Source organism: Delphinapterus leucas, chromosome 4 (genome assembly GCF_059928025.1).
Source record: "Delphinapterus leucas isolate spDelLeu-1000000601 "Yukka" chromosome 4, BTC_Dleu_Yukka2, whole genome shotgun sequence".
Lineage (NCBI taxonomy): Eukaryota > Metazoa > Chordata > Mammalia > Artiodactyla > Monodontidae > Delphinapterus > Delphinapterus leucas.
The window spans coordinates 138,882,278-138,907,985 of record NC_143132.1 but is presented as its reverse complement, the minus strand read 5'-3'; the positions used below and the strand labels follow the sequence as shown (position 1 = coordinate 138,907,985).

Genomic DNA, 25,708 nt, shown 5'->3' with positions numbered 1-25,708 from the left:
AAAGGTTTTTATACTTAAATTTTTATTTTTCTGGGGTTTTGTTCATGTGTTTGTTTTTCAGTTTAGTCACCTACTAAATTTAGATAAGTTGAGATAAAAATTTATTTAGATAAAAATTTCTCCCTTGACCCAGCAATTCTAGTTCTAACAATGTTCCCTAAGGAAATAATCAGAATTGCGCATATGACTTTATAGTGGCATGCTTATTACAACAACAGCAAACTTAAATGCCAACCATAATGGACTGATTAAATAAATTATGGTATATCCATGTAATCGAATACTATGGCAGCCATGAAAGGTGATTTTTGTGAAAGAATATTTAGTAACATGAAAATGTCCCAAGGTATATATTTAGTTTAAAAGGCAACAGGAAAAAGTATAAAAATATATTAAAATATGCATAGATTAATAAAAAAAGGATAAACAAATAAAAGACCAGAGGAAAAGACACCAAAATGTCAACAAGGATTATTTGGGGGAGAAGAGGTTGCTGAGGATTTTTTCCTTCTGTGTGCCTTTTGGAAATCTCTCAATTTTCTAAAATGAAAGTGTATTGCTTTTGAAATGTAAAACACCCACACCCACAAACACACAAACATGTATGTATAATTCTAAAGTAAATAAATTCTGCTTTGAGGTGTCTGCTGGGCTTCCAGGAGAGCCGGGATCCCCTGGGGAGCTGGGACCTCCTGGACGCAAGGTAAATTGAAAACCCATAAATCACATCAGCTCCTTTTCCAAATAAAAAGTCAGTGCCTGAAGTCTTCATTATCCAAATGTGTGTGCTTTCAGTCTTTGCAGTTTGGCAACGATTTTCACTATTTTTCCACCTTTAATGTGCTCAGAGAGAGGAGGGAATAAAATGCCGATTAAATATCAGTTGCCATTTCTTGGGTGGTGGGGGGAATTGAAGGAGGAAATGAAAAGAGATTTCTCGTTTCATCTAGAATGAGATTTCTCAATGATCAGTGAATTTTATTTATCTGGCCAATCCTTACCCTTTTCTCACAGTCAGTAAGTTATCAGTGAAAGAAAGAAAGTGAGAGGAAATTAATAAATAAGTTACTAATGCTGCATTCACATGGAACTTATTTTCTTTGGGAGTTTGGGAGGGGCGCCATCGCATTTTTCCCTGTCTCTGTGTGAGAGCAGCCAGACTCTTCCTGTTCCAAAGATGAGACTGAACACATGAAATTCAAACCAATTCCACCTTGTTCTTTCTATCCCCAACCCAGAGGTGTATCTATTCATTTTGGGAAGACAATGGGGATTACCTTTCCAGAAGTTCAGTTTGAGTCTGGTCCTTTTGTCATCCAACCAGTGGCGGGAATAGATTTAGGCTCTGCTCAGCAGCTGCCCAGTGGCCAAGGCCAAGCATTGGGGAACTCTATACCTCTGCCTTAAGGAGGGGCAGGCACAGGGGATGGTTCAGGCTTATTTAGTTCTAGGCTGAGGACCTGCTCCAGAGTCTCCCTGCCAGTGTCTCACTGTCAGCTCCATCCTTAGCTTCTGGACAACCTTTATCACCCAGAGATGCAGCTAGGGGAAAGTGGCCATTGGACGCTCGCTGCTTACAGTTTCTTCCCCTTAGAATGTTATTGTTAATTAGGTGATGAGTATCCTACATGAATTCTTTTCTCCCTTGAACTTAGAATAAAAACGTTAAGAAGTTATTTTTTTCTTAGAGTAATGTTGATGCACATTCTGGTTCCTGATGTGTGTGTCCAAAGCCCTGAAACCACACTCTTTTTGTTTCTCTAGGGTGTGAAAGGGGCCAAAGGATTGCCTTCCTTCTCCGTATGTACCTGCTAACTCCAAAGGAGCCTGAGCGCCCTGTGACATTTATTTCTCAACTCTAGGACCTTGAAGTCTGTTGGTTAATTCCTTCTGTTTTATTTTTGAGCAGACATGTGAGCTCATCCAGCATGTGCAGGACCACAGTCGTAAGTACCCCACTTAGAATGATCACCCGGGGTGTCAGCATTCATAGAGGAAAAGCAGCAAATTCTGCACTCAAAATTGAGACAATTTACCAGCCAATTTCTTAAAATTAGAGATGTCACTGTGTATATTTTGAGGCAGCATACACTGGTGACTATTGACTCCCTCTCTGGCGGCCAGCATGTCTATTGAAATGCTTCCAAGCACTAAGTCAGGCTATATCTGGTGCTTTTAATCAGGGGAAAATGGAGACACAAGGTCAGAACTCCCCTGATGGTGAAATCAATCAGTGGGGAGTCACATTAAAGTTTTTAAAATGATTAACCCCTGACAATAACTAAGTGTTGAATTCAGCTGGTGTAAAAGAGCCAGCCATGCCAAAGGGGCGTCCTAGTGGGTGGGAGCCCTGACTTCTGTTTATCATTTGTTACTCCTTCCCTGAGAAGGTGTGCTTGACTACCTTGAGTTAGACTTATTTGCTTTTAAAATTACTCATTCTGCCTGTATTTTCTTTACTCTCAAAATTTTAAAAGCAAAAAGGCGTTTTGATTTGGCAAAGGCTCTTTTGAATTTGCTTTGAGACCCTTATAGCAGCATCTTCTATCAAAATACGTGTTAGCAGCATCAAAAGACACGGACAAGGTGAGGAGAGAGTCGGCTATTTAATGTTCACCTACAAATGCGTAACAACTTCCCAGATAAACACTAGGACTCAAAAGAATGTCACAGTTCCCTCCAGGCTTTTTGGAAATATCTCAATTTTCTAAAATGAAAGTGTATTTGAAGGGAGAAGATAGACAAATTAGAGCCCATTTCTGTAGAGAGCATCAGTCTCAAAGACACAGACTTTTCAAAGCTTTGAATGCAGTGCTGATCTTACTCTGCCTTTTTGTAGCAGAACGGAGCCATCCGTATGTGGGAATCAAAATCTATGCATTGGGTCATGAAGACTGGTTGCTCTGGGGCTGGATTAGCAGAGTGGGCTTCTGACATGGGAGCCGTGTGAACTACGATGACTCAAGGATAAATCCAAGTATGATGAAGCCTGATCTTTTAAAATTTGAGGTGTTCAATACAAAATCATAAATCCAAAAGTAGGTACAAAACTACTTCAAAAGTGTCCTTTAGGACAAGAAAGGAAATCACAACCACTGACATCTATTATAAAATCACATGATCATGTGAACACGTGGCTAAGGCCCTTCTCAAGGCCTTGCAAGGGGCCCCGTGGGTGAGAGGTCAAGAGCAGTGATGTCCAGAACTCTCTGCAATGATGGAAGTATCCACTGCACTATTAAATATGTAGCCACTAGCCACATGGGACTTTGAGCCTTGATAGATGGTTAGTGTAACTGAGAAGCTGAATTTATTTCCTTTTTTTTAACTTTTTTTTTTTGGATGCATCGTGTCTTCGTTGCAGGATGCAGGATCTCTTGTTGCTGTGCACGGGCTTCTCTCTAGTTGTAGCTCACAGGCTCCAGAGCATGTGGGCTCTGTAGATGCAGCACACAGGCTCTCTAGTTGTGGCTCACAGGCTCAGTAGTTGCGGTGCGCAAGCTTAGTTGCTCCGCAGCACGTGGGATCTTAGTTCCCCAAACAGTGATCGAACTGGTGTCCCCTGCATTTCAGGACAGATTCTTAACCACTGGACCACCAGGGAAGTCCCTCATTTAATTTTAATTGATTCAAATGTAAATAGTCACATGAGGCTAGTGGCTTTCATATTGGACAGTACGGTCCTAAAGTTTAAGCTTCATTTACTTATGACTAAATCCATCTCTGATGTTTTTATATATATATATATGTATATATGTATATATATACACACATTACATATATGTACACATATATGTATACATATATGTAATTGATAGCTATAGATATCTACATGGGGAAAATCTAGAGTAAAGAGTGGTTAGGACCTTTTAACTTTCTAAATTCACTGCACCTCTCTGCAACATAATGTTCCCTCCCAGGCAGAAATCCTTTCCCTCTGACAGCTGGCTATACGCCGCTGATTTATGGCCCTCCTATTTCTCCCATCCCGTTCCCTATGGAAGGACCTGTGCTTTCACCAACATGTTGGATCCGTCTGCATTTCTCCAAACCCTATTTGTTGCCTTGGTTTTTGAGTCATCTACAAAAAGCTCACAAGGCGGAGCCTTGGCTGCCTTGATTTCTTACACAATACAGAACACTGTTACCCTACCAAATAATAACCCAACCTCCTTTGTTCTTCTTCCCCAGCTGGCAGACATGGTGAGTAATCTTTATTTATAGCATATTATAATCAAGCTCCAAAATGTGGTACATCTGGAAAGATGAGTTAGAACAATGTGTTGCCTGCCAAATGATAAAAATTTTATCTGGACTTCCTTGCTGCCTCATACTGGTAGCACATCTCTGCCTCCAATAAATCACTTGAGTTTAAGCTGTATCTCATAGCTCTTTGCCAACGAAGTGGTTTGATTTTTTTAATTACTTATATTTTAATGACTAACATTACCATTTACCTTACCAAGAGATTTTTTTGTAATTTCAAAAACATTTCTCCCTCCCTCCATTTTCTCTCTCCATTTGTTATCCTGTCTCTGTAGTCTTGTGGTTAGGGATTAAGATGCAAAGGGCAGAAGTGTGTGGAACAAAGGTAGGGATGATCAGATAGCAAATAAGCTGCATGTGCAGCTCACGTAGTGCTAAAATCTGTGGAGCACTTGGCTGATGTTAATTACCAAGTTGGCTTAATATCTTTCTGGGCCATCTTTCAGGAATATTACAAAAGCTTATTACATGATGTTTCTGTATAAACCCATCATTACCCTCTTATACTTTTATACCCTTATACCTTTTGTATAAATCCATCAGTCCATGCCTTCTGATTGCTTGTTCACTCATTCAACAAATGTGTTTTGGAAGCCTGTTATGTTCCAGTCTCTGTCCCAGACACTGGGGACAGAGGGCTGAATAAGATGGACATAATTCCTGTCTTCAGAAGCTTCCATCTTAATGGAGGGATCCAGGTAGTAAGTAAACAAAGGAAAGAATTACAGAATATTTTAGTTGCTGTGAAAGAGATAAATAATGGAAGGTCCTGTCACAAAATGACACTAGGGGAGGGGAGAAATGCCTTTGAATGGAGGGCTCCTCTTTGAGACAATGACATTGAAGTTTGGATGAAGAATAAAAAGAAGCCAGCTTTGCAAGATCCAGGCAGGGAATCCTGCAAGTGCAAAGGCCATGATACAAAACAGACCCAGGTGTTTTCTAGCTGCTGACGGAAGCCCAGTGTGACTGAGACACGGTGAGGAGGGGTCATGGCATGTGCAAAAATGGAGAAGGAAGTGGGACCAGATTGCACTGAGTTTTGTAGGTTATAATCAGGAGGCCAGATTTTATTCAGATTGGAATGGAAGGGTATTAAAGAGCTTATTAAAAGTATTGAAGGTATAAACGTGAACTGATGAACAATTTTTTAAAGCTTATTTGGGCCATTGTGGGAGAGTGGATTGTAGGGAGGAGAAGCACAAAAGCCAGAGGACTAGTGTTGGGGGGAGGGGGCCACATGGAGCTATTCCAGGCAAATATGGCGGCGGCCTGGATGGGCCTGGATGGGCCGCCACTGCTGGGTGGTAGTCACGTGGCGGGTGTTGTGTTTGCCTTCCTCATTACTCATTGTCACCTGCTCCGGGCAGTAAGTTGGGTCTCCATGGGGGGGTCCACGTCTGAGGGGGGGCCTCCTCGGTGCCTCCACAGTCCAGCCCAGCCTTCCTCAAGATCCTTGGGGTCCTGGCAACAAGCTGAGTTAGCCCGTAGATGTTTTTTTCCAGAAAACAGTGTTTATATCTTTTTTTTCCCCTTACCTCTAAATTACAGCTGAAGCTGCATTGTTGTTATCACTGCTGTTGTTCCCACATGAAATAGCAGCCCAGACAAAGAGTTAGCAGACCACTGTCATGTTTGGTCATAATTTTACCCATTTTTTATTGTAAAATTGACGTGACCTTGATTTTTTTAATATCTGCTCAGCCCACTAAATTAGACTCAGAGGCTAATAAATCCTGTCCTGTCTCCACTGAGATACACAGTTTGATTGGGTTTGAACATTTATTCTTACTGGTCCCTTTGCCTGTGAAGGTCACAGAGTCTAGGACCAGAGGAGATGATAATCTAGCACTAAGGTGATGAAGCCCAGCTGAGAGGGGGACCCCTCCTGGGCCAGCCTGGCCAACCTAGCCAGTCCCGGTGGGTCTGAGTCCTGAGCTCACCTGGAAAGAGCTGAGTTGCTGGCCTCTGAATGAGAGGAGACAGCCCCCTCCAAGGGGAGCACATCAGCCAGATTTCCTCTTACCAGCATGTATCTCAACACCAGGCATCTCACCTATCCAGAAAATTCTGTTTTTCCTGTACCTGTTGCAAAGAACTGTCCTTTGTTTGGTTCTTTTTCACTCAACATTTATGAGATCCCAGCTATATGGCAGGGACTAAGAATCTGGCATTCAAGAGAGAGATCATCCCTGTCTCCACACTTCAAAAAGTAGTGGGAGAGGCAAGCATTAATCAGATAATTAGACATATATAAATCTCCGACTGTGATAAGTGCAGGATACTGGGATTAGAATGAGTGAATTGGGATCAATGAATAAATCTTAACACTTACATTCGTGTTTAACCATCCTAATTCAGAGTTTCTCTAAGTAATAAGGCATATTTATTGGTTAAACTTGCATTTCTAACTGTTAAATAAAAATTTATCAGTTGAAGGTTTCCTCATTCTTTTAAGTAATATAGCTGTTCTTTTTCACAATGAGTAAGTCTGTAATAATAAAAGTAATGGTGAAAATTAGTTGAGCAACTGCTGTGTACCAGGCACTGTGGTCCTAAGTGCTTTCTTTACCTGTGTTGATTCACTTAATCCCCAGCACAGGCCTAGGCAGTGGGTGCGGTTAGGACTGTCATTTTACAGATGAGCAAACTGAGGCACAGAGAGATTAAATCCCAATCTGTCTGAAATTATCAACAGAGCTTTCACATCCATCCCTTTTTAACCCCTGTTAAATTTCCTTATTAAGTAAAGAATGTATGTTTTAGTTTGTTTAACAAAGTTTCAGGGACAAACATGATACCATCCATCCAATCTCTGTAGGTAAAAGGGCATGTCCATGAGCTCTTTATTATTTAGGAGTTTTAGTAATGAACTTACAAATTTCATTAAAACTCAGATTGAATTATAGACTTTTCTTGTATTTTTTAAATTGAAGTATAGTTGATTTACAATGTTGTGTTAGTTTCTGGTGTACAGCAGAAATTAACACACACACACCCACATACTCTTTTTCAGATTCTTTTCCATTATGGTTTATTACAGGATATTGAATATAGTTCCCTGTGCTATACAGTAGGACCTTGTTTATCTATTCTATATATAATATGTATCTGCTAATCCCAAACTCCTAATATATCTCCACCCCTATCCCCTTTGGTAACCATAAGCTTGTTTTCTATGTCTATGAGTCTGTTTCTGTTTCATAAATGAGTTCATCTTTTGCTTTATTTAAAAGATCAAAGTCAGTTTTTAGAATACCATTTTAATTATTAAAGATTTAAATATTTAAGTGTTTGTTTTACTATTTAAGTTATTTATATTTAATGATTGTGTTTCCATATTTTAATATTTAACATCTAAATTACTTTGCCTTCTATGTGCATATCTTTTTTTCATTTTTAAGCAAGTGTTCTTGTGGTAAGGCACATGTTCTGGCCTTTTAGGAGCCCCGCGGTGCCCTGTGCATCCCACGGAGCTGGTATTCGCGCTGGACCAGTCCCAGGGCGTCACGGAGCCAGAGTTCGCACGGATGAAGGAGATGATGACCTCGCTGTTGGGCGGTCTCCGGGTCCGGGAGAACCACTGCCCTGCGGGCGCGCGCGTGGCCGTGCTCACCTACGACTCCCACACCAGGCTCCTCATCCGCTTCTCCGACGCCTACAGGAAGGACAGACTCCTCAGAGAGATCAAGGCCCTTCCTTACGAGCAGTCCACGTCCAGTAGGGACATTGGCAAGGCCATGAGGTTTGTCTCCAGGAATGTCTTCAAGCGGATGCTTCCAGGGGCTCACGCCAGAAGAATCGCCACGTTCTTCAGTGGCGGCCCATCTGCAGATGCCCAGACCATCACGACGGCCGGCCTGGAGTTCAGCGCCCTGGACATCATCCCGGTGGTGATCGCCTTCGGCCAGGTGCCCGCCATCGAGCGCTCGCTTGTGGTAAGAAAGGCAAGCTGCCTCATAACTCTTCTCTCTCTTTTTTGCCTGTATTCAGGGGCATTTACAAGAAAGCATGGAGCTGTACTAAGTGTTTATTACTATGTACCAGGAACATGCCAAGCCCTTGATGGGCATCATCCTGTTTAGTTCCCACAAGCAGTGTGTATGAGATGGGAATCATTGTTATTCCCATTGTACGGGTAAGAACACTGAGTCTGGAGGGGTGGACCCTATGCCCAGGTTCACATAGCTGACAAGTGGCAATGTCAGGGCTTGAATCCAGGCCTCTATTCTAATGCTTCTCCAAGGGACTCTCTGAGTTGGCTCCAGATCTAAAGATACTAAATCTGGGTAGCCAGTAAATATTCGTGGATGTCACTGATGTGGTCATGGAATGGAAACCAAAGGACTGATTTTATAACTTCACCAATCATGTAAATATCCATACTTTATAAAGGAAAAGCCATTCCAGTTATAGCTTCTTAGGTTGAAGATTAAAATCTTACTGTGGGGACATCCTGGGTGGCACAGTCGTTAAGAATCCAACTGCCAACACAGGGGACATGGGTTCAAGCCCTGCACCCAGAAGATCCCACATGCCACGGGGCAACTAAGCATGTGAGCCACAACTACTGAAGCCTGCGCTCTAGAGCCCGTGCTCCACAACAAAGACAAGCCACAGCAACGAGAAGCCCATGCACCGCAGCAAAGAGTAGCCCCTGCTCGCTGCAACTAGAGAAAGACCACACACAGCAACAAAGACCCAACGCAACCAATAATTAATTAATTAATTAAAAAAAAACTTACTGTGTAGCATTTCTAAATAAACCACCTAGGATCACGGCAACCTTTAAAACACTCTATCAATAGAGCCTCAGTGGCAGGGGTTCCTTACAAAACACCTGCTGGACCTGGCAGAGTGTCCTTCTCGTCATCTGTGACCACCCAACATGCTGCTTTGTTCTCCATTCATGGGGAAGCCATGAGGAGAGACCCCATGCATCTGCAAAGGGTATTGGAAAATGCAACCTGAACCAGAAGGACAAGCGTTTAAAAATTAATTCATGTAGAGAAGGGAAAGTGAGAAGTGACCGAGTCACTGCCTTCAGGTGTGTGCAGGATTATTACTGGAGAAAACTAGCCAGCCAACTCCAAGTTAGCAAAATCTCTTATTAGAGAAACTGGGAATCATAGCAGTGGAAACTCCAGTTTAGATTTGAGTAAGAGCTTTCTGAAGGCAAGATTGACTTAACGTTGCCATGGGCCAGATGGCTAAATGTAGGTGGTCAAGACACCACCTTTCTCTGAAGGCCTTTTGTAGGGGCGGTCACTCACCTGGCAAGGGTGACTTCTGTCTTTCCTGGAGAACTAGGATTAAGTGGCTTTTTTGAGACCCTCTCCAGCTTCCTAATTTTCTGTGAAAGTGCTAAACTAAGCAGACCAGAATTGAAATATAGTACTCCTCTGTAGAATGCAGAAAGTGGTGCTTGTTTCCTAGCATTGGTGTGAAGAAGAAATGATGTAACTCCATGCACCAGTGCCTAGGACATAGCAAACACTCAAGAATGGTAGCTCTTGCTTTAATTATTATTGTTATCAGTTTCTTGATGGTGAACTAAAATCTGTTTAACTGTATTAAAGTCTGGGTTGTAAAGAAGCTGAAACTGCTATTAGCATCATTGAAACTAACTCAGAATTATGCAAATGAGCAGCCTGACCTATGAGGCTCAGAAAAGAAAATGCACATAAATTAGAAGACTGGGGCCCGCCTATGCTAATGAAGCTGCTTTGAGAGGCAGAGGCTCAAAGATTCTGTAAGTGGATTTGGTTACACACAGAGTCCTCCTAATTCCCTCTGTTTATTGGGAACAACCATTGTTCCTTGGCTTTATTTAGTCACAAAATAGGAGACAGCTTAATATCCTGACACAAATGATTGATGGTACTTGCGATACAAATTTAAACAGATGCAATTCCACCTACCCTCTCAAAGGTATATGCATAGCGTATAACTTTAGAAAATATATTTTGTAGAGTTTTTCTTTTAAACTTTGGAGTGTTAACAGTCCCACTTAGAGATTCTACCCACATCACCTAGAGACTCCTTGTTCCTTTCTTGAAGGAATTGATCTCAAAAGAGCACCAATGAAGGTTCAGATTCTTGACAATGACCCTCACAGATTGGAGCAGTATTGGCCCCAATATCCCTTGGGTAGAAAAAGAGTTAGAGTTGCAGACAGAAGTCAGACTTGGTCCCAAGGTTCATTCATCCAACAGATGTTGAGTGAGCAGCTCATATATACCAGGTGCCATCCTAGGCTCTGAGGACAAAAGAGTAAGTAGAAAACCAAAAGACCTCACCTATTAGAGGATGGAGCTATGCAGGGTTGTCTAGAAGGGCTCAAAACAAATTGATGAGAACCCAATACCTGACATTGCAGAAGAGAGATGATGTTACTACTTCTCCATTTCCCTTCTGTTTCTTTCTTCTATCCATCTCTTCGCTTGCTCTTAAACTGTCATTTATTAGTACTTTAAGAACAGAGCTCAAAGTTTTAATGACACAATAAATTTTTATTTGGAGGCCATATCACAAAGCCCCTTGTTCGTTTCATAACCATTGTGACTTTTCTATATCTTGATTCATCTGAGAGTTCAGTAGAATCCAACTGAAATTTGGAACCTGTGTAGACACATGTGGCAGGTCTCAGAAGCAGCTGCTCTGAAAACATGGGCTCATTTCCCTATGTTTCTGAGCAAACGTGTTGTGTGATCACCATCTTGGAAATTTTTCATGATGGTCTGAAGCCAAGTGATGAGCTGTTCATCCTTCTGGAATGGAAGACCATTTTTGATTGGAAAAACCTCAATCTCAGCTTTGTTTTGTCCGTAGGGCTTTTCCTTTAAATTTGTTGGGCAATTACCTCTTAATTCTGGTGAAATTTTATTTGCTGCCCGTGAAGAATTCTAATGCGGGCTGGGTCTCCCTTTCTAATATATGTATAAGAAATGTGTCCTTTATAGCTAGCCTTATTTTCTTCCCTTTACTCTGCTGTTTAGCTTTGCAGGTGAGAGAAACATTAGGTGTAATAGTTGACATTACAGATTATTCTAGTGATGAAACAGAGCTGAAATTGGGGGGAGAGAGGGTTAATGGGATTCTAGTGATGAAACAGAGCTGAAATTGGGGGGAGAGAGGGTTAATGGGAAACTTTAGCACTCTGAGCACCCTGCCCTTTTATTTTTATATGGATTTCCTTTGTTAATAGAGAATTGTCTAAAGAGTGTTAATGGTATCTTTTTCGAATGCACCAATTCATGGAGCCCCATGATGTTGAGAAAGCAAAGAGCAGGATATCATCCAGAATGATGTACTGAAGGCTCATTTTACCCATCTGTGGATCATCCAAGCTGGTGCATCTTTGAATCCACAGGAAAGTGAGCAATAAGAAAAGTGACCCATAGGACCCTTTTATTTTAAATCCCCAACTCACATTCATCTTGGGGAATTTTTCTGTGATATGCTAATTACAGTTGCTCCAATGACGTGTGGTAGAATGAGTGATCTCTAAGACCACATCTGCCGAACTTTATTGATTAGGAAATTACTTGGGGGAAGGGGAGTGGAGAGCACAGACCCCCTGAGGTCTCTCCCAGTAAAAAAAAAAAAAAAAAAGACGCACTAGAATCAATGAGTGGAAAGTATGGCTTTAGGTTGACACCAACATGTTGATACACGGTTAAATGTGAAGCCTAAGTTATCAACTAGTACCACTGCCAGAAGGATGGAAGTTGCCACATGGTAGACACACAGAACACAAACTAGTGAACAAAGGGCAGCAATCTCTGGGTGACATGGTGAGAACACTGTTCCAAATCAAGTTAGAACCCCCTGATACAAAACTATAGTCAAAGTAGCTCAGGCAGAGGGTGGAAGGTAGGTCTTATGTGGGGAGAGCAAAGTTTTTGTTTTGTTTTGTTTTGTTTTTTAATACACCTTTATTGGAGTATAATTGCTTCACAGTACTGTGTTAGTTTCTGTTTACAACAAAGTGAATCAGCTATATGTGTACATATATCCCCATATCTCCTCCCTATTGCGTCTCCCTCCCACCCTCCCTTTCCCACCCCTCTAGGTCATCGCAAAGCATGGAGCTGATCTCCCTGTGCTATGTTGCTGCTTCCCACTATCTATCTGTTTTACATTTGGTAGTGTATATATGTCGATGCTACTCTCACTTCACCCAAGCTTCCCCTTCCAACCCTTGTGTCCTCAAGTCCATTCTCTACCTCTGTGCCTTTATTCCTGCCCTGCCACTCGGTTCATTAGTACCATTTTTTTTTTATTCCATATATATGTGTTAGCATACGGTATTTGTTTTTCTCTTTCTGACTTACTTCACTCTGTATGGCAGACTCTAGATCCATCCACCTCACTACAAATAACTCAATTTCATTTCTTTTTATGGCTGAGTAATATTCCATTGTATATATGTGCCACATCTTCTTTATCCATTCATCTGTCAATGGACACTTAGGTTGTTTCCATGTCCTAGCTATTGTAAATAGAGCTGCAATGAACATTGTGGTACATGACTCTTTTTGAATTATGGTTTTCTCAGGGTATATGCCCAGTAGTGGGATTGCTGGGTCATATGGTAGTTCTATTTTTAGTTTTTTAAGGAACCTCCATACTGTTCTCCACAGTGGCTGTATCAATTTACATTCCCACCAACAGTGCAGGAGGCAAAGTTTAAACTGGAGGCATCTGTATTCCTCCCCACTCTGGGCTAACTTTCCTCATCTATGAAATGGTGGGATTGGCTTCTAAAATTTCTTCTAGCCCAAGCCTTCTGTGACTTTTTTTTCCCAGACCCTGATAGTTGGCAATAAGAAATTACTTTGCCCCTATCAGATGGACTGATCCATGCTCTCTGGATTTAGTTTCCTGGTCCCTCATCACAGTCCAGATGAAGCAATGGCATGATTCACTGGAAATATTGCCCAGACACCTATTAAAAGCCATTAATAATTCAGGCTAATTGTGTCTTCTGGTGGACAAGAATCAAAAGTCAAGACTGTGTTTACAGGTCCCCATTCACAAATTGTCCCCATTTATGTCCCCACCACCTGTCCCTTTTCTGCCACCCGACTATCACAGGGTCTTTTCTTTTTTTAATTAATTTTTATTGGAGTATAGTTGCTTTACAATGTTGTTAGTTTCAGGTGTACAGCAAAGTGAATCAGTTATACATATACATAAATCCACTCTTTTTTAGATTCTTTTCCCATATAGGTCATTACAGAGTATTGAGTAGAGTTCCCTGTGCTATACAGTAGGTTCTTATTAGTTATCTATTTTATATACAGTGATGTGTATATGTAAATCCCAATCTCCCAGTTTATCCCTCCTACCCCTTGGTAATTATAAGTTTGTTTTCCACATCTGTAACTCTACTTCTGTTTTATAAATAAGTTCATTTGTACCATTTTTTAAAACTTGCTTATATGTGGAATTTCATCACAGGGTATTTTCTTTTTCTCTCTTCTCTTAAACCACACGATGCTCACTCTCAGTCTGTTTCTTCCCTCTCAGTCTTTGTCAGACACCATACCTTCCTTTCTCTATGCATTTGTGCCTAGAAATTTAGCTAAAAGCTTCAGTTACCGCTTATTCCCTCCGAGCCTCCCCCTCTCACCCAGATGGCTTAGGAAGGCAAACACAGTGGTCTCCCAGGGAGGAATTCAGGGGAGTGCTGATTTCTCCATCTCTTATACACGGGAGAATAAAAGATGGGAAGAAACAGAGATAACTCTCAGGAAAGCCCCGACCCACCCCTTCCCATGTCCCTTGCTCCTCAGTGAACAACATAGAAGATGACCAGCCTGCAGCCCTGTCCGTGCTCAGCACTAAGATGGGGAGACACACTGCCCTCAGGACCCCAGTTCTGGGTTTCTGATCGGCTCAGGTGTCCATCCCTGATGCAATCCACTCTGCTGAGAGATGGGGTCACCCCACACCAACACAGCTGCCTGAGTCGCACCTCTGCGGATCAAGTATGGGAAGGAAGCTTCCCTGAGAAGGAGGGGAGGGGGTTAGCCAGATGGGTTCACAGGAGAGACTAAATGTGTGACACATCTCTGAGGCATTGGGTAGGATCACACCCACAATACGCTTTCAACTGTCAGTGATCTCTGAGTCAGTTAACTGACAAGCTAATTATTCTTCATTATTTGGAGCCTCCATATTGTCTGCCTCTCTCCAGCCTCAAATTCCTCGGGGAGGTTACTAATAATAGGGCCAAATTGGAAAGGGTGGGAAGTTGTTCAGAGGAGAGCTGCCTGGTCGTGAATCTGGCTCTGCACTTCAAAGCCAGGGTCAATGCCTTGTTCGTGGTGGGAACTCAAAGCCAGTTCTAAAGCATATCTGTGATTTCACACACTTGTCTGGACTTGGGAAGAGGGGTGTCTCTGGTCCTTTTCCTTAAATGGTTTCCATGTCCAGTGTCTTTTGATCAGTCCTTTAACCTTTCTCTGAGCTTCAGTTTCCTCGTCTGTAAAATGGGAATGATGAACATAAGAACGAACTCACTGGGCTGTGAGTAGAAGTGCTTTGCTGTCTCTGATGACCCACGTGGCACCTACCTGGTGCCAGTAAGTGCTTCTCAATTATGAATTCATTTAGTGCCCACGGTAGCCCTCTTAGGGAGTAGTATGACTATTCTGTTCACAGATGTGGAAACAGAGGCAAAACCACTTGTCATCCAGCTAAAGAGAAAGTCGTGGGTTAAACCCAGAGAGTGCTCTTAGCCCCTCTGCCCTTCAGCCTCCCTGGGACCCTCTTAGAGGGAGGGCCCCCCACTTCCCTCTGCAGATCTCAGCTCTCTGGACCATCCTGGGAGGTTCCTGCAGCCCCACCCATGAAGCTCTTCTTCCTCTTGCTTCTGCTTCTTGCAGATTGACGACACTGGCAGATTCCAAGTCATCATGGTTCCACACAGGATTGACTCTTCACCAGCACTAGAGGGACTCCAGCGGTGCACTTTCTGCTACGGTGAGACCCACAGGGAGAACATAACTTGATCAGGCCCGTTAAGCAGTGCAGTGAGTCACCATTGGCAGGAGCAGCTAGAACTTGGCAGCAGAGACGCTAGTGGCCTTGAGAGGATCTCTCTGGGGCTCCGGCCTCATCTCGCCACACAGCCTCATCCACAGATGGAGCCTCTCAGCTCATGCAGCTTCTAGGAAACAGGAATCATTTTTAGAAAAACTTAGCCTGTCCCATTGCCAACTTTTTCATGCTGTATATTTATGAGTTTTCTAAATCTCAAATGTTCACAACCCCAAAGAAATGCTTTACAGTGGGAGTGGAAATTAGCAGAAATTCAGAAAGAGGTTTTCTCAGACTCCCAAATGTTAAGCATCAGAAAGATGTGCAATGCTGGTTTGTCTGTGGTTGTGTTTTATACGCAATCTATAGGTCTAGCTGGAGAACCAGACAGACCTGTATTTGAGTATTCTAATAATTTGAATGTTCTAATAATTACAAAGAGAGTGGGACCCACTGAGGTTACTGGTGGGTGTGATAACTTCCAGTTATCAGACATTCATTATTAGACACACGCTGTTCTAATTGCTCTATATAACACTGATGTTGATGATGATACTTAATGCTTAGGCTGTTGGGTTTATTGTGTTCTAAGCACTCTTCTCATTGTTTCATCTGATCCTTACAATCACCCTAAAATGTTTGAAAGGTTATTAGCTCCATTTTACAGATGAGATGAAACAGTTTGCTCACAGCCAGATCAAGCCGGAGAAAGCTGGCGTTAAGACACCTGCAGTTTATGAGAAACACAGATCTTATTATGCTGTTCCCTGAAACTCTGTATTTGGCCTTGAAGAAAATGCTTAATTCCTCTCCTTCTGCATGTGTGTCAATGAGATGCTCATTCTGGTCATGTGAGTGACTTCGTAGGGAGGTGGCGACTCCAAGGGAGAAGTGGGATTTCTCCTAATAACCCTCTCTTCCTTCTGTCTTCCCCTCTGCTGCCCTCTGATCATTTCCTCCCCCTGCCTCCCGAAGAGCTCACCACACCATGGGCAAATACATCCCCCTAGAGTTCTCAGCTGTGCGTAGACACATCAGTGATGCATTGTGCTGGTCTGATGCATGGTCAGAAGTTGCCAGTGTGTGTCTGGGGATATATTTTGGCTCCATTTCTCAGCTTAAATCCTTGTTTTGTCTCTGAGGCATATAATGGAAGGTACTTTGGCTGTTGTTTCCTGCAATTAAGAAACCCCACAAAATTGAATAAATGGGCAGGCTACTGTCCCTGATTTTAGAAACTGCCTTGCACACAGGTGACTGTGCTATCATCTGACTGTTAAACAGCGTCATCAAATTTTATTGAATTTTAAGAAGGGAATCATAACTTGTTCAGAGCTTATATCTTTATTGAGTCCATGAGTAAGACTGAAGTTCTGAAGTCTGCTCCATCCCCTAAGGATCTGCACTCTGGTTATTAACCTTTCATCTGACAGCTTTTGTTCATGGCCAGGCCCATATCTAAGTACTGGCTGTCCACACGTGTGTTTTTCCATTTCTCTTTAGTTTTTAAAGAGAAAATTCTCTTTAATGCTCATCCTTAACCATCAACTGTTATTGGAAATCTAGGATTGCAGAATATCAACCCTGAAAGGGCTCTCTGGGTGAATCCAATCCAAGCACCGAGTTGTGCAGAATTAAGGCCCAGTCTTGGCTTGGATGGGGGCACACAGCATGTTTGTTACTGGGGACAGCTAGACCAGAACCCAGGCATCCTGGCTCTCAGGCCAAGGGGCCTCCCCTCTGCTGTACTATGTGGCCTTGCCTCAAACAGTACCACACTGACTTCATACGCAGACCCTTCTAGAGATGCTGGTGTCTCCTCTGGCAAAATAACTATTCTCCCGCCCTCAGACTCTTCAGTAAAATTAGAAGATTAGGTGACCTCTAAGATCCTTTCATTCCAAAGTTAATTTTATTCCTCTGAATATTCATTGTGGTCAGGTTCAATAAATTAATGCACTGTTTTTATTACTATACCTTTTTTTAAATGAGATATGCATAATTATTAAAATGACCTCATATTTTATGAAAGTCCGTTAACATGTAGTATTTATATTCGTTTATTTAACAAACACATACTGAGCTTTCAACTAATAGGTACTTTGAACATAAGACATGAGCAGTAGTTTTGTCCTTAATGTCTCTACATAGATAGAGTTATAAACCTTTATTTAAATTGAAATAAAAGATGCATTGCTTTTTTCACTCTTACTTTTTAAGCAGATTACTTTTCAGAGTAAAGCAGTGTGCGTGGGATGATAGGGGCCATTGGTTTAACCTGTATATTGTCAGTTAGAGAGATCATTAGTTTTTATGTCATGATACAGTATATCATGTACAATCATGAGATGAATTGTCCACTTCAATCTTTATAAACTTAAAGCAGAGCCAAGATGAAACTTCTGTTGAAAACAACCTAATTTTAAAAAGTCAGATAATATTAGTGAATGGAACTCAAGACACGGGCTGTGTATAAAAATCTGTATTTTGGGGATCAAAATGCAAACCACGTACTAGGAAATCTTCCTGTTGCTGACCTCAAAATCATTTAGTTACTACTTTAACATCAAAGATTATGCAGCTTCCAAATGTCGAAATGTTTGAGATGCTATCTCTTCCTTTTCTGTCCGTTTCTGTTTAGTAACCCTAAGTGACTTTTGGTCTGCAGATGTCTGCAAGCCAGATGCTTCTTGCGACCAAGCCAGACCACCAGCTGTGCAATCTTACATGGACGCTGCTTTCCTTCTGGATGGCTCCCGGCACGTGGGAAGTGCAGAATTTGAAGACATAAGAGGCTTCCTGGGAGCACTGTTAGATCACTTTGACATCACCCCAGAGCCTGAGACCTCTGTCACTGGAGACCGGGTGGCCCTATTAAGCCATGCTCCCCCCCACTTCCTACCCAACACTCAGAGGAGTCCCGTTAGAAGTGAATTCAACCTTACCACCTACAAGAGTAAACGCCTCATGAAGAGGCACGTGGAAGAATCAGTTCAGCAGCTCAATGGAGATGCTTTTATTGGTCATGCCTTACAGTGGACTCTGAACAATGTCTTCTTGAGTACACCCAATCTGAGAAGAAATAAAGTCATTTTTGTGATATCTGCTGGGGAAACCAGTCACTTGGATAGGGAAACCTTAAAGAAAGAATCCTTGAGAGCCAAGTGTCAAGGTTATGCCTTATTTGTGTTTTCCCTTGGCCCTTCTTGGAACGACCAGGAACTGGAAGATCTAGCCAGCTACCCTTTGGATCACCACTTGGTCCAGCTTGGCCGCATTCATAAGCCTGACCACAGATATGGTGTGAAGTTTGTGAAGGCCTTTATAAGCTCAGTCAGGCGTAAGTCATAAAATCTGTTCTTTCTTGCACCTTAAGAGTATTCTTGGTACTCCCCAAAGAAGGGTTGATGAGTTGACATGGATTCTTGGAAACCTCTGTCTTCAAGGGCACTGCAGGCTCAGCAAGGAAAATATGTAATTATGGATGTGGAGGGAGGAAGCCTCTGATTTCTAAGCATTGAATTTTCTGGCTCATCTTTTTTATGCTTCTGGTTCCTATGGAGAAACAATCATAACAAGCAGTTGCTTGCAGTCTACATGGAGCAGCACAGTCTGGGGGTGTGAAGTCACAGCCTGGACTGTTAGCTACAAAGTAGAAACCCTTGGCATGTAACATTATCACGCTGCCCTTTGATGGAAAGTTTGACTGGTTAACACCCCAAAAGAGAGAGCCAGAGAAAAATTCAACAATCCTTGGCTTTGCTTTTACAAGTTCCAAAGGCAGAGTTTGAAGTATTAGGAGATACCATTTTACCTGTCAGAATAAAAGATACAGCCCTGCAAAACTTTCTTAGCTTTGTTAATGAGTTTTTATGATGCCAGTATTAGTGTAACTGGTGCCCATGAAAAAGAAACGTGGGCTGTATTTCTTGGAGTGAGCTTGCCTTGAAAGTATGCAATTCATTTTGAATGCAACAGGATGGATTAAGAGAAGCTATGTCCTGATATGACTCTGGAGGTTGAAGAAAAAGCACTGTCAGATTTCTGATCATTTTTGTGGTGAATATACTTTTGGAGTACAGATAAAGGAAAGTGAACACACAGGCTAAAGGGCACCCAGTGTAGCTTAAGGAAAATTCTGACTGTGTCTCAAACTTGTCACTGACATTCATGGTGAGACCAGTTAAGGCTGCAAAGACACTGACTAGTCAGGGTCAGTGAGATCTGAGGAGCCTTGGGAAATGGCCGGCAGGGCTAATGTCATGTCCTCTGGTCCTCTGCTACTCTAGGTGTGAGTCTAGGACCAACATCCCAGCATCACCTGGGAGCTTGTGAAAAATGCAGAATCACAGGCCCTGCCCCAGACATTTTGTTATGAATCTGCATTTTATCAAGATCCCCATGTGATTCATATGTACATTATAGTTTGAGAGACACTGGTATAGGAGCAGTTGCTCCCAGTATGAAATTTGTGTGGATGGTTTCTGGAATAGGATCCAGAAAGAGGAGCTGGAAAAAAATAAGGGAAAAAATAAATGAAGGCCAGGGGTCATTCTGAAAAAAGAAATCACAAGGCATTTGTAAGGATGAAACAAAAGAACGCCTTGAAAGACTCTCAGCAACTTGTAAAGAAACACTCCTTATGAGGCAGAAAGTTGAAAGGAAGTTAAGATGGAATTTCCTTCCCCAGCTCAGCAAAATTCTTAATGGTGTTTCATGGTAACTAGTCAAACTGTATGATTAGATAAATGACACCGACCTCCATCACCCAGGGAAAGTGGAAGAGATGTTTTAAGAAGAATTACTTGGTGTTTAAAGTTTTCTAAAACTTTAAGTATCTAGAAATCTCCAATCTTTAAACGATAGCTGTGAAAGTACAAAAAGTTGAAAAGATTTTAACATAATCATATTCAATCCTACATGCTCCATTCAATAGCAGGCCCCCAGACCCACACTCACCCCTCAACATTAACATGTATGTATTAGGTACCTACTCTGAGCCACTCACTGTTGAGGTATGGGGTATCAAGGAGGGACCAAAACAGATGTGGTCCTCACCCTCCTAGGCATCCCAGTCCAGCTCCCTCTCTAAGTGACTCTTTTTTATCACACTGCTGTGACAGAATTGGCTATCAGACACAGTTCACATCAGAATCGACATATTTTCTATGCAAAACTACTGACTGACAACCTTAGAGTTAAGACAGATAATTAAAGATCAGATATACATAAAGGAAACATCACAGTCTTGGCCATTCAGTCTAGAAACACACAGCCCAGTCTACAATAGCAGCTCAGAAGGTAGTGCTGGATCACAGCCCAGGACCAACTTGCTACTTAGACGACCTGAGACCATCAGGAAGAGACTTAATTGTGTTTAACACACAATTAAATTGTTTCACGGAAATAATAATGCATTTTTTAAAGTTTCTCATCAAAAAATGTTTTTTTAATGTTTAAATGGTGTGGGAAGAGGCATGCTTTCATATTATGAAAAATTAATATACTTCAGGTGAAATGAATTATAATGAATTAAACCCAAGATGGCACTGTGGTTACTGTTGTTGTTATTGATATGGAGACCATAAAGGAAATATCCTTTTCCCTTTGCATTTTAATATTCCAAAGGAGCAAGTAAAAAATAACTATTCTAATTAGTTCATGTCAGAGACCAGACTGTTAGGATGGGCTTGTGATTTCTCCTCTAATGTTTGATGGACTTTAGCAGCTAAGGGCACCTTATTGAAAAGTAAGTTGACTTTTCCACTTATAAATTTGACAGTCATGCATTTTCTAAACCCAATTTTAGAGGCCACCCTGAGAAATCTGCTTTCATCTCACATGGCCACCTTAGTTGGTGTCTTCCTTTGATGGATGTTGAAAACAGTGAAGGGACACTTTGCATGCAGAGCAGATTGCTGTAATGTTAATTGCTGTGAAAAAGAGTCCCCTCACAGATTTCTTTTCTTCCTAGGTGCAATCAACAAATATCCACCAATAAACATCAAAGCAAAGTGCTACAGACTCAGCTCTGCAGATCTGCGGCAGCCCACGCGCCAGTTGCGAAGGTATTACCTGCTTGGTATTACTTGATAAATGAATGTGTCCCCTTCCTCCTCCTTTTCTCCTTCTTTATCCTATTTGGACAAAATCTACCACTACATGATAATAAAATATAATTTGAGGGAACGAGAGATACTAAAAAGATGACCAGGTTGATCTGAAAACAATCAAATAAGAGTTTTTTAAAATAGAAAATCTAATTGTTGAACTAAAACAACCAATGGGACACCCCAGTGGCAATGAGCAGACCTGATAACCAGATCTTGGTTTCTAAGTATCATTCCCCACTAAAAGGAACCAGGTTTCTTGGAGAAATAACTAATCCTAGCCTGTAACAGGGAAAGTACAATGTGAGCCTGGAACATTTGTTATGCCAGAAAGCAAGAAAGTAGCAAAAACTGTCATGTCAAAAGGACAAAGGAGTTGTCTTGAAAGGGTTCCCACTGGCCCAATTTTGAACAATTTGAACATCAGAAAGACTAATGATGGTAATGGATTACAACACTGAAGTTTTAAAATCCACAAGTCTGGGCTTCCCTGGTGGCGCAGTGGTTGAGGGTCCGCCTGCCAATGCAGGGGACACGGGTTCGTGCCCCGGTCCAGGAAGATCCCACATGCCGCAGGGCGGCTGGGCCCATGAGCCATGGCCGCTGAGCCTGCGCGTCCGGAGCCTGTGCTCTGCAACGGGAGAGGCCACAACAGTGAGAGGACTGCGTACCACACACACACAAAAAAAATCCACAAGTCTATCTAGAGACCCAAAAAGAGAGAAGGGGAGGAAAATTTCTTTTTTATAGAAGTATGCTAGCTAATAAATATAGAAAAAGTGGTAGAATTAGAAAATTACCAATTTGTAATCCCTATTGTAATAACTGAGTCAGGCAAGGATCAAGGAATGCTAAAACCAGTGGGTGACAAGTTGGGGGGCAGGCTATTTACAGTCCCACAGAACCCCTCACATATTTATTAATGACAGAGGGGAAATGTGCCTTTACATGGTGAGGTCTGGCCCTACCCACTGTAACCAGGATCTGACACTATGTGTCTCATGAGGGAGGCAGGGGGAGATACAGTATCACCCATGTGGGACTCTGGCTGAAGATGTTTGACCCAAGTCTAATAATGAGGAAACCACTGGACAATTCCAGAATATGGGATGTTCTTCAGAACAGCCGGCCTATATTCTCCCTAGGTTTCAATGTCTTGAACAGCAGAGGGACGTGAGGTAGTGTCCTAGAATTGGAGAAACTACAGAGACATAACAGCCAAATGTAGTGGTGTGAACCTTGATTGGATCCTAGATTAGAAAAAAGAGCTTATATTAATGACATCTGGGGGATAATTGGGGAAATTTGAGTATGAACAATATGTTGGGTAATATTATTGATTCATGTGAATTTCCTTATGTGTGGTAATAGTATCATGTTTGTGTAATAGAATGTCTTTTTTCTTGAGAGAGGTATGCTGAAGTATTTAAGAGTAACATGCATGATGGCTGCAACCTACTTTCAGATGGTTTCCTAAAAGGAAGTAAAGTGTGTGTATATGCATATATAAGTATATATGTGTATATGCATATATATGTATATATGTGTGTATATAGATATATAGATATATATATATATATGTATATATGTGTACATGCACACAGAGTAGCAAGATGGTAACAGGTGGAGAACCATCTAGATCAGGGGTCCCTAACCGCTGGGCCGAGGACCAGCACCTGTTAGGAACAGGGCTGCACAGCAGGAGGTGAGCAGCGGGAGAGCCAGCGAAGCTTCATCTGCTGCTCCCCATTGCCCGCATTACCACCTGAACCATTCTCCCACACACCCCGTCCATGGAAAAATTGTCTTCTACAAAACCAGTCCCTGGTGAAAGGCTGGGGACCACTGATCTAGATGAAAGATATACCAGTATTTATTCATGGTTCTCTGATCTTTATAATATTCTGTGAATTTGACAATTTTCAAAGTAAAAAGATAACTTGTAAAACTCAGTGGATGGATTAAACAGAGCAATAGACACATCTGAAGAGAAACTTAATGAACTGGAAAAATAAAGCTGAAGAAATTACTCAGAATGCAAAGAAGATAAATAAATATAAGAAGTTTAGAGACAGAACAGATTGGAAAGATCTAACCTATAGCTAAGTGGAATTCTAGAAAGATGAAATAGAAATAACAAATCAGAGACAGTATTCAAAGACATAAAGGGAAGATCATTTTCAAGAACTTATTAGAGACATGAATTAAAAGATGAAGAAAAGACAAGGTATAACAGTCAGGATAAATAGAAAGAAACAGCAGTTGGAATGGTGTAGGGGAATGCAGAACACCAGGATGAAGAAAACTTAAAAGCAGCCAGAAATAAAGAGTAGGACATCTGCAGAGAAACTATAATTAGGCTGGCAGCTGAATAATCAGTAGCAGTAGTAGAAGCCACAAAACTATTGAGAACATTTTAAATAGTGGGGAAAAAAATTTGCCAACTTAGAAAAACTGTCTTTCAAAAATAATGAGGGTTTCCCTGGTGGTGCAGTGGTTAAGAATCTGCCTACCAATGCAGGGGACACAGGTTCGAGCCCTGGTCCAGGAAGATCCCACATGCTGTGGAGAAACTAAGCCCACACACCACTACTGAGCCCATGCACCACAACTACTGAAGCCCTCGCACCTAGAGCCCGTGCGCTGCAATAAGAGAAGCCACCGCAATGAGAAGCCTGCACACCACAACGAAGAGTAGCCCCAGCTCACTGCAACTAAAGAAAGCCTGCATGCAGCAACAAAGACCCAATGCAGCCAAAAATAAATAAATAAATTTATAAAAAATAAAAATGGTGAAACAAAGACAATTTAGAAAGACAAAAACAATAGTTCATCACAAAAAGACCTTTGCTAAAGGAACTTCTAAAGTATGTACTTCAGGGACTTCCCTGGTGGTCAAGTGGTTAAGAATTGCCTTCCAATGCAGAGGACATGGGTTAGATCCCTGGTAGGGGAACTAAGATCCCACAGGCCACGGGGCAACTAAGCCCACACACCGCAACTACTGAGCCCATGCACTCTGGAGCCCGTGCACCACAACTAGAGAGAAGCCCAGGCGCCACAGCGAAGGTCCCGCATGCCGCAACTAAGACCCAACGCAGCCTAATTAATTAATTGATTTTTAAAAAGACTCTGCACTCCTAATGCAGGGGGCCCAGGTTAAAAAAAAAAAGTACTTTAAGGAAAATAAAGACCACAGAAGGAAGGACTGTGATGCAAGAATAGTAGATGATAAAAAAATTGTCAATATTTAGGTAAATCTAAATGTGTTGTACTTTTAAATTATAGTCATATCAAATTTGTAGGGTTACCAAAAGGCTGTACTTGTTTAAAAAGCTATGAAAATAAAACATTTGGCCCTTGGTGGCTTTAACAGAAAAAACAAGTTGTACTAAGACTATAAATATAAGTATTAATAAATATTAATTATTTAAACATGAGAAAAGACAGTGAACAATAAAATTATCTTTTGTTATTAAAAAATGAAGCCTTGAGTTTTAAAGGGAAAAAAGACAGCATTGAAAAAAGGGGCAATAATATGTCATGGGAAATGAATGGACTTAAAGTGTTCTAGGAATTTGTGTTGTTTGGGCTGGTGGTTAGGCTGTTGAAGACTCTTTTAAAAATACATTAAGAACATACATATCGATAACTACCCTAAATGTAAATGGATTAAATGATCTAACCAAAAGACACAAACTGGCTGAATACAAGACCTGTATACAAGACCTAAATACAAAAACAAGACCTGTATACATGCTGTCTACAAGAGATGCCCTTCAGACCTAGGGACACATACAGACTGAAAGTGAGGGGATGGAAAAGATATTCATGAAAATGGAAATCAAAAGAAAGCTGGAGTGGCAATTTTCATGAGACAAAATAGGCTTTAAAATAAAGACTATTACAAGAGACAAAGAAGGACACTATATAATGATCAAGGGATCGATCCAAGAAGAATATATAACAATTGTAAATATTTATGCACCCAACATAAGAGCACCTCAACACATAAGGCAAATGCAAACAGCCATAAAAGGGGAAATCGACAGTAACACAATCGTACTAGGGGACATTAACACCCCATTTTCACCAATGGACAGATCCTCCAAAATGAAATATATAAGGAAACACAAGCTTTAAATGACACATTAAACAAGATGGACTTAATTGACATTTACAGGACATTCCATCCCAAAACAATAGAATACACTTTCTTCTCAAGTGCTCATGGAACATTCTTCCAGGATAGATCATACCTTGGGTCACAAGTCAAGCCTTGG

The 25,708-nt window shown here is 41.5% G+C and overlaps 1 protein-coding gene across 1 annotated transcript in view; it reads left to right on the top strand.

Moving 5' to 3' along the window:
• The window catches only part of LOC111168165 (collagen alpha-6(VI) chain), a 111,781-nt gene that overhangs the window by 75,089 nt on the left and 10,984 nt on the right, over window positions 1-25,708 (top strand). The window contains exons 28-35 of the mRNA XM_089911159.1: window positions 641-703; window positions 1,765-1,800; window positions 1,910-1,946; window positions 4,192-4,203; window positions 7,711-8,204; window positions 15,162-15,258; window positions 17,984-18,655; window positions 21,290-21,383. Of these exons, the coding sequence (XP_089767285.1) occupies window positions 641-703; window positions 1,765-1,800; window positions 1,910-1,946; window positions 4,192-4,203; window positions 7,711-8,204; window positions 15,162-15,258; window positions 17,984-18,655; window positions 21,290-21,383 (1,505 nt within the window). The remainder of the gene's footprint in view (window positions 1-640; window positions 704-1,764; window positions 1,801-1,909; window positions 1,947-4,191; window positions 4,204-7,710; window positions 8,205-15,161; window positions 15,259-17,983; window positions 18,656-21,289; window positions 21,384-25,708) is intronic.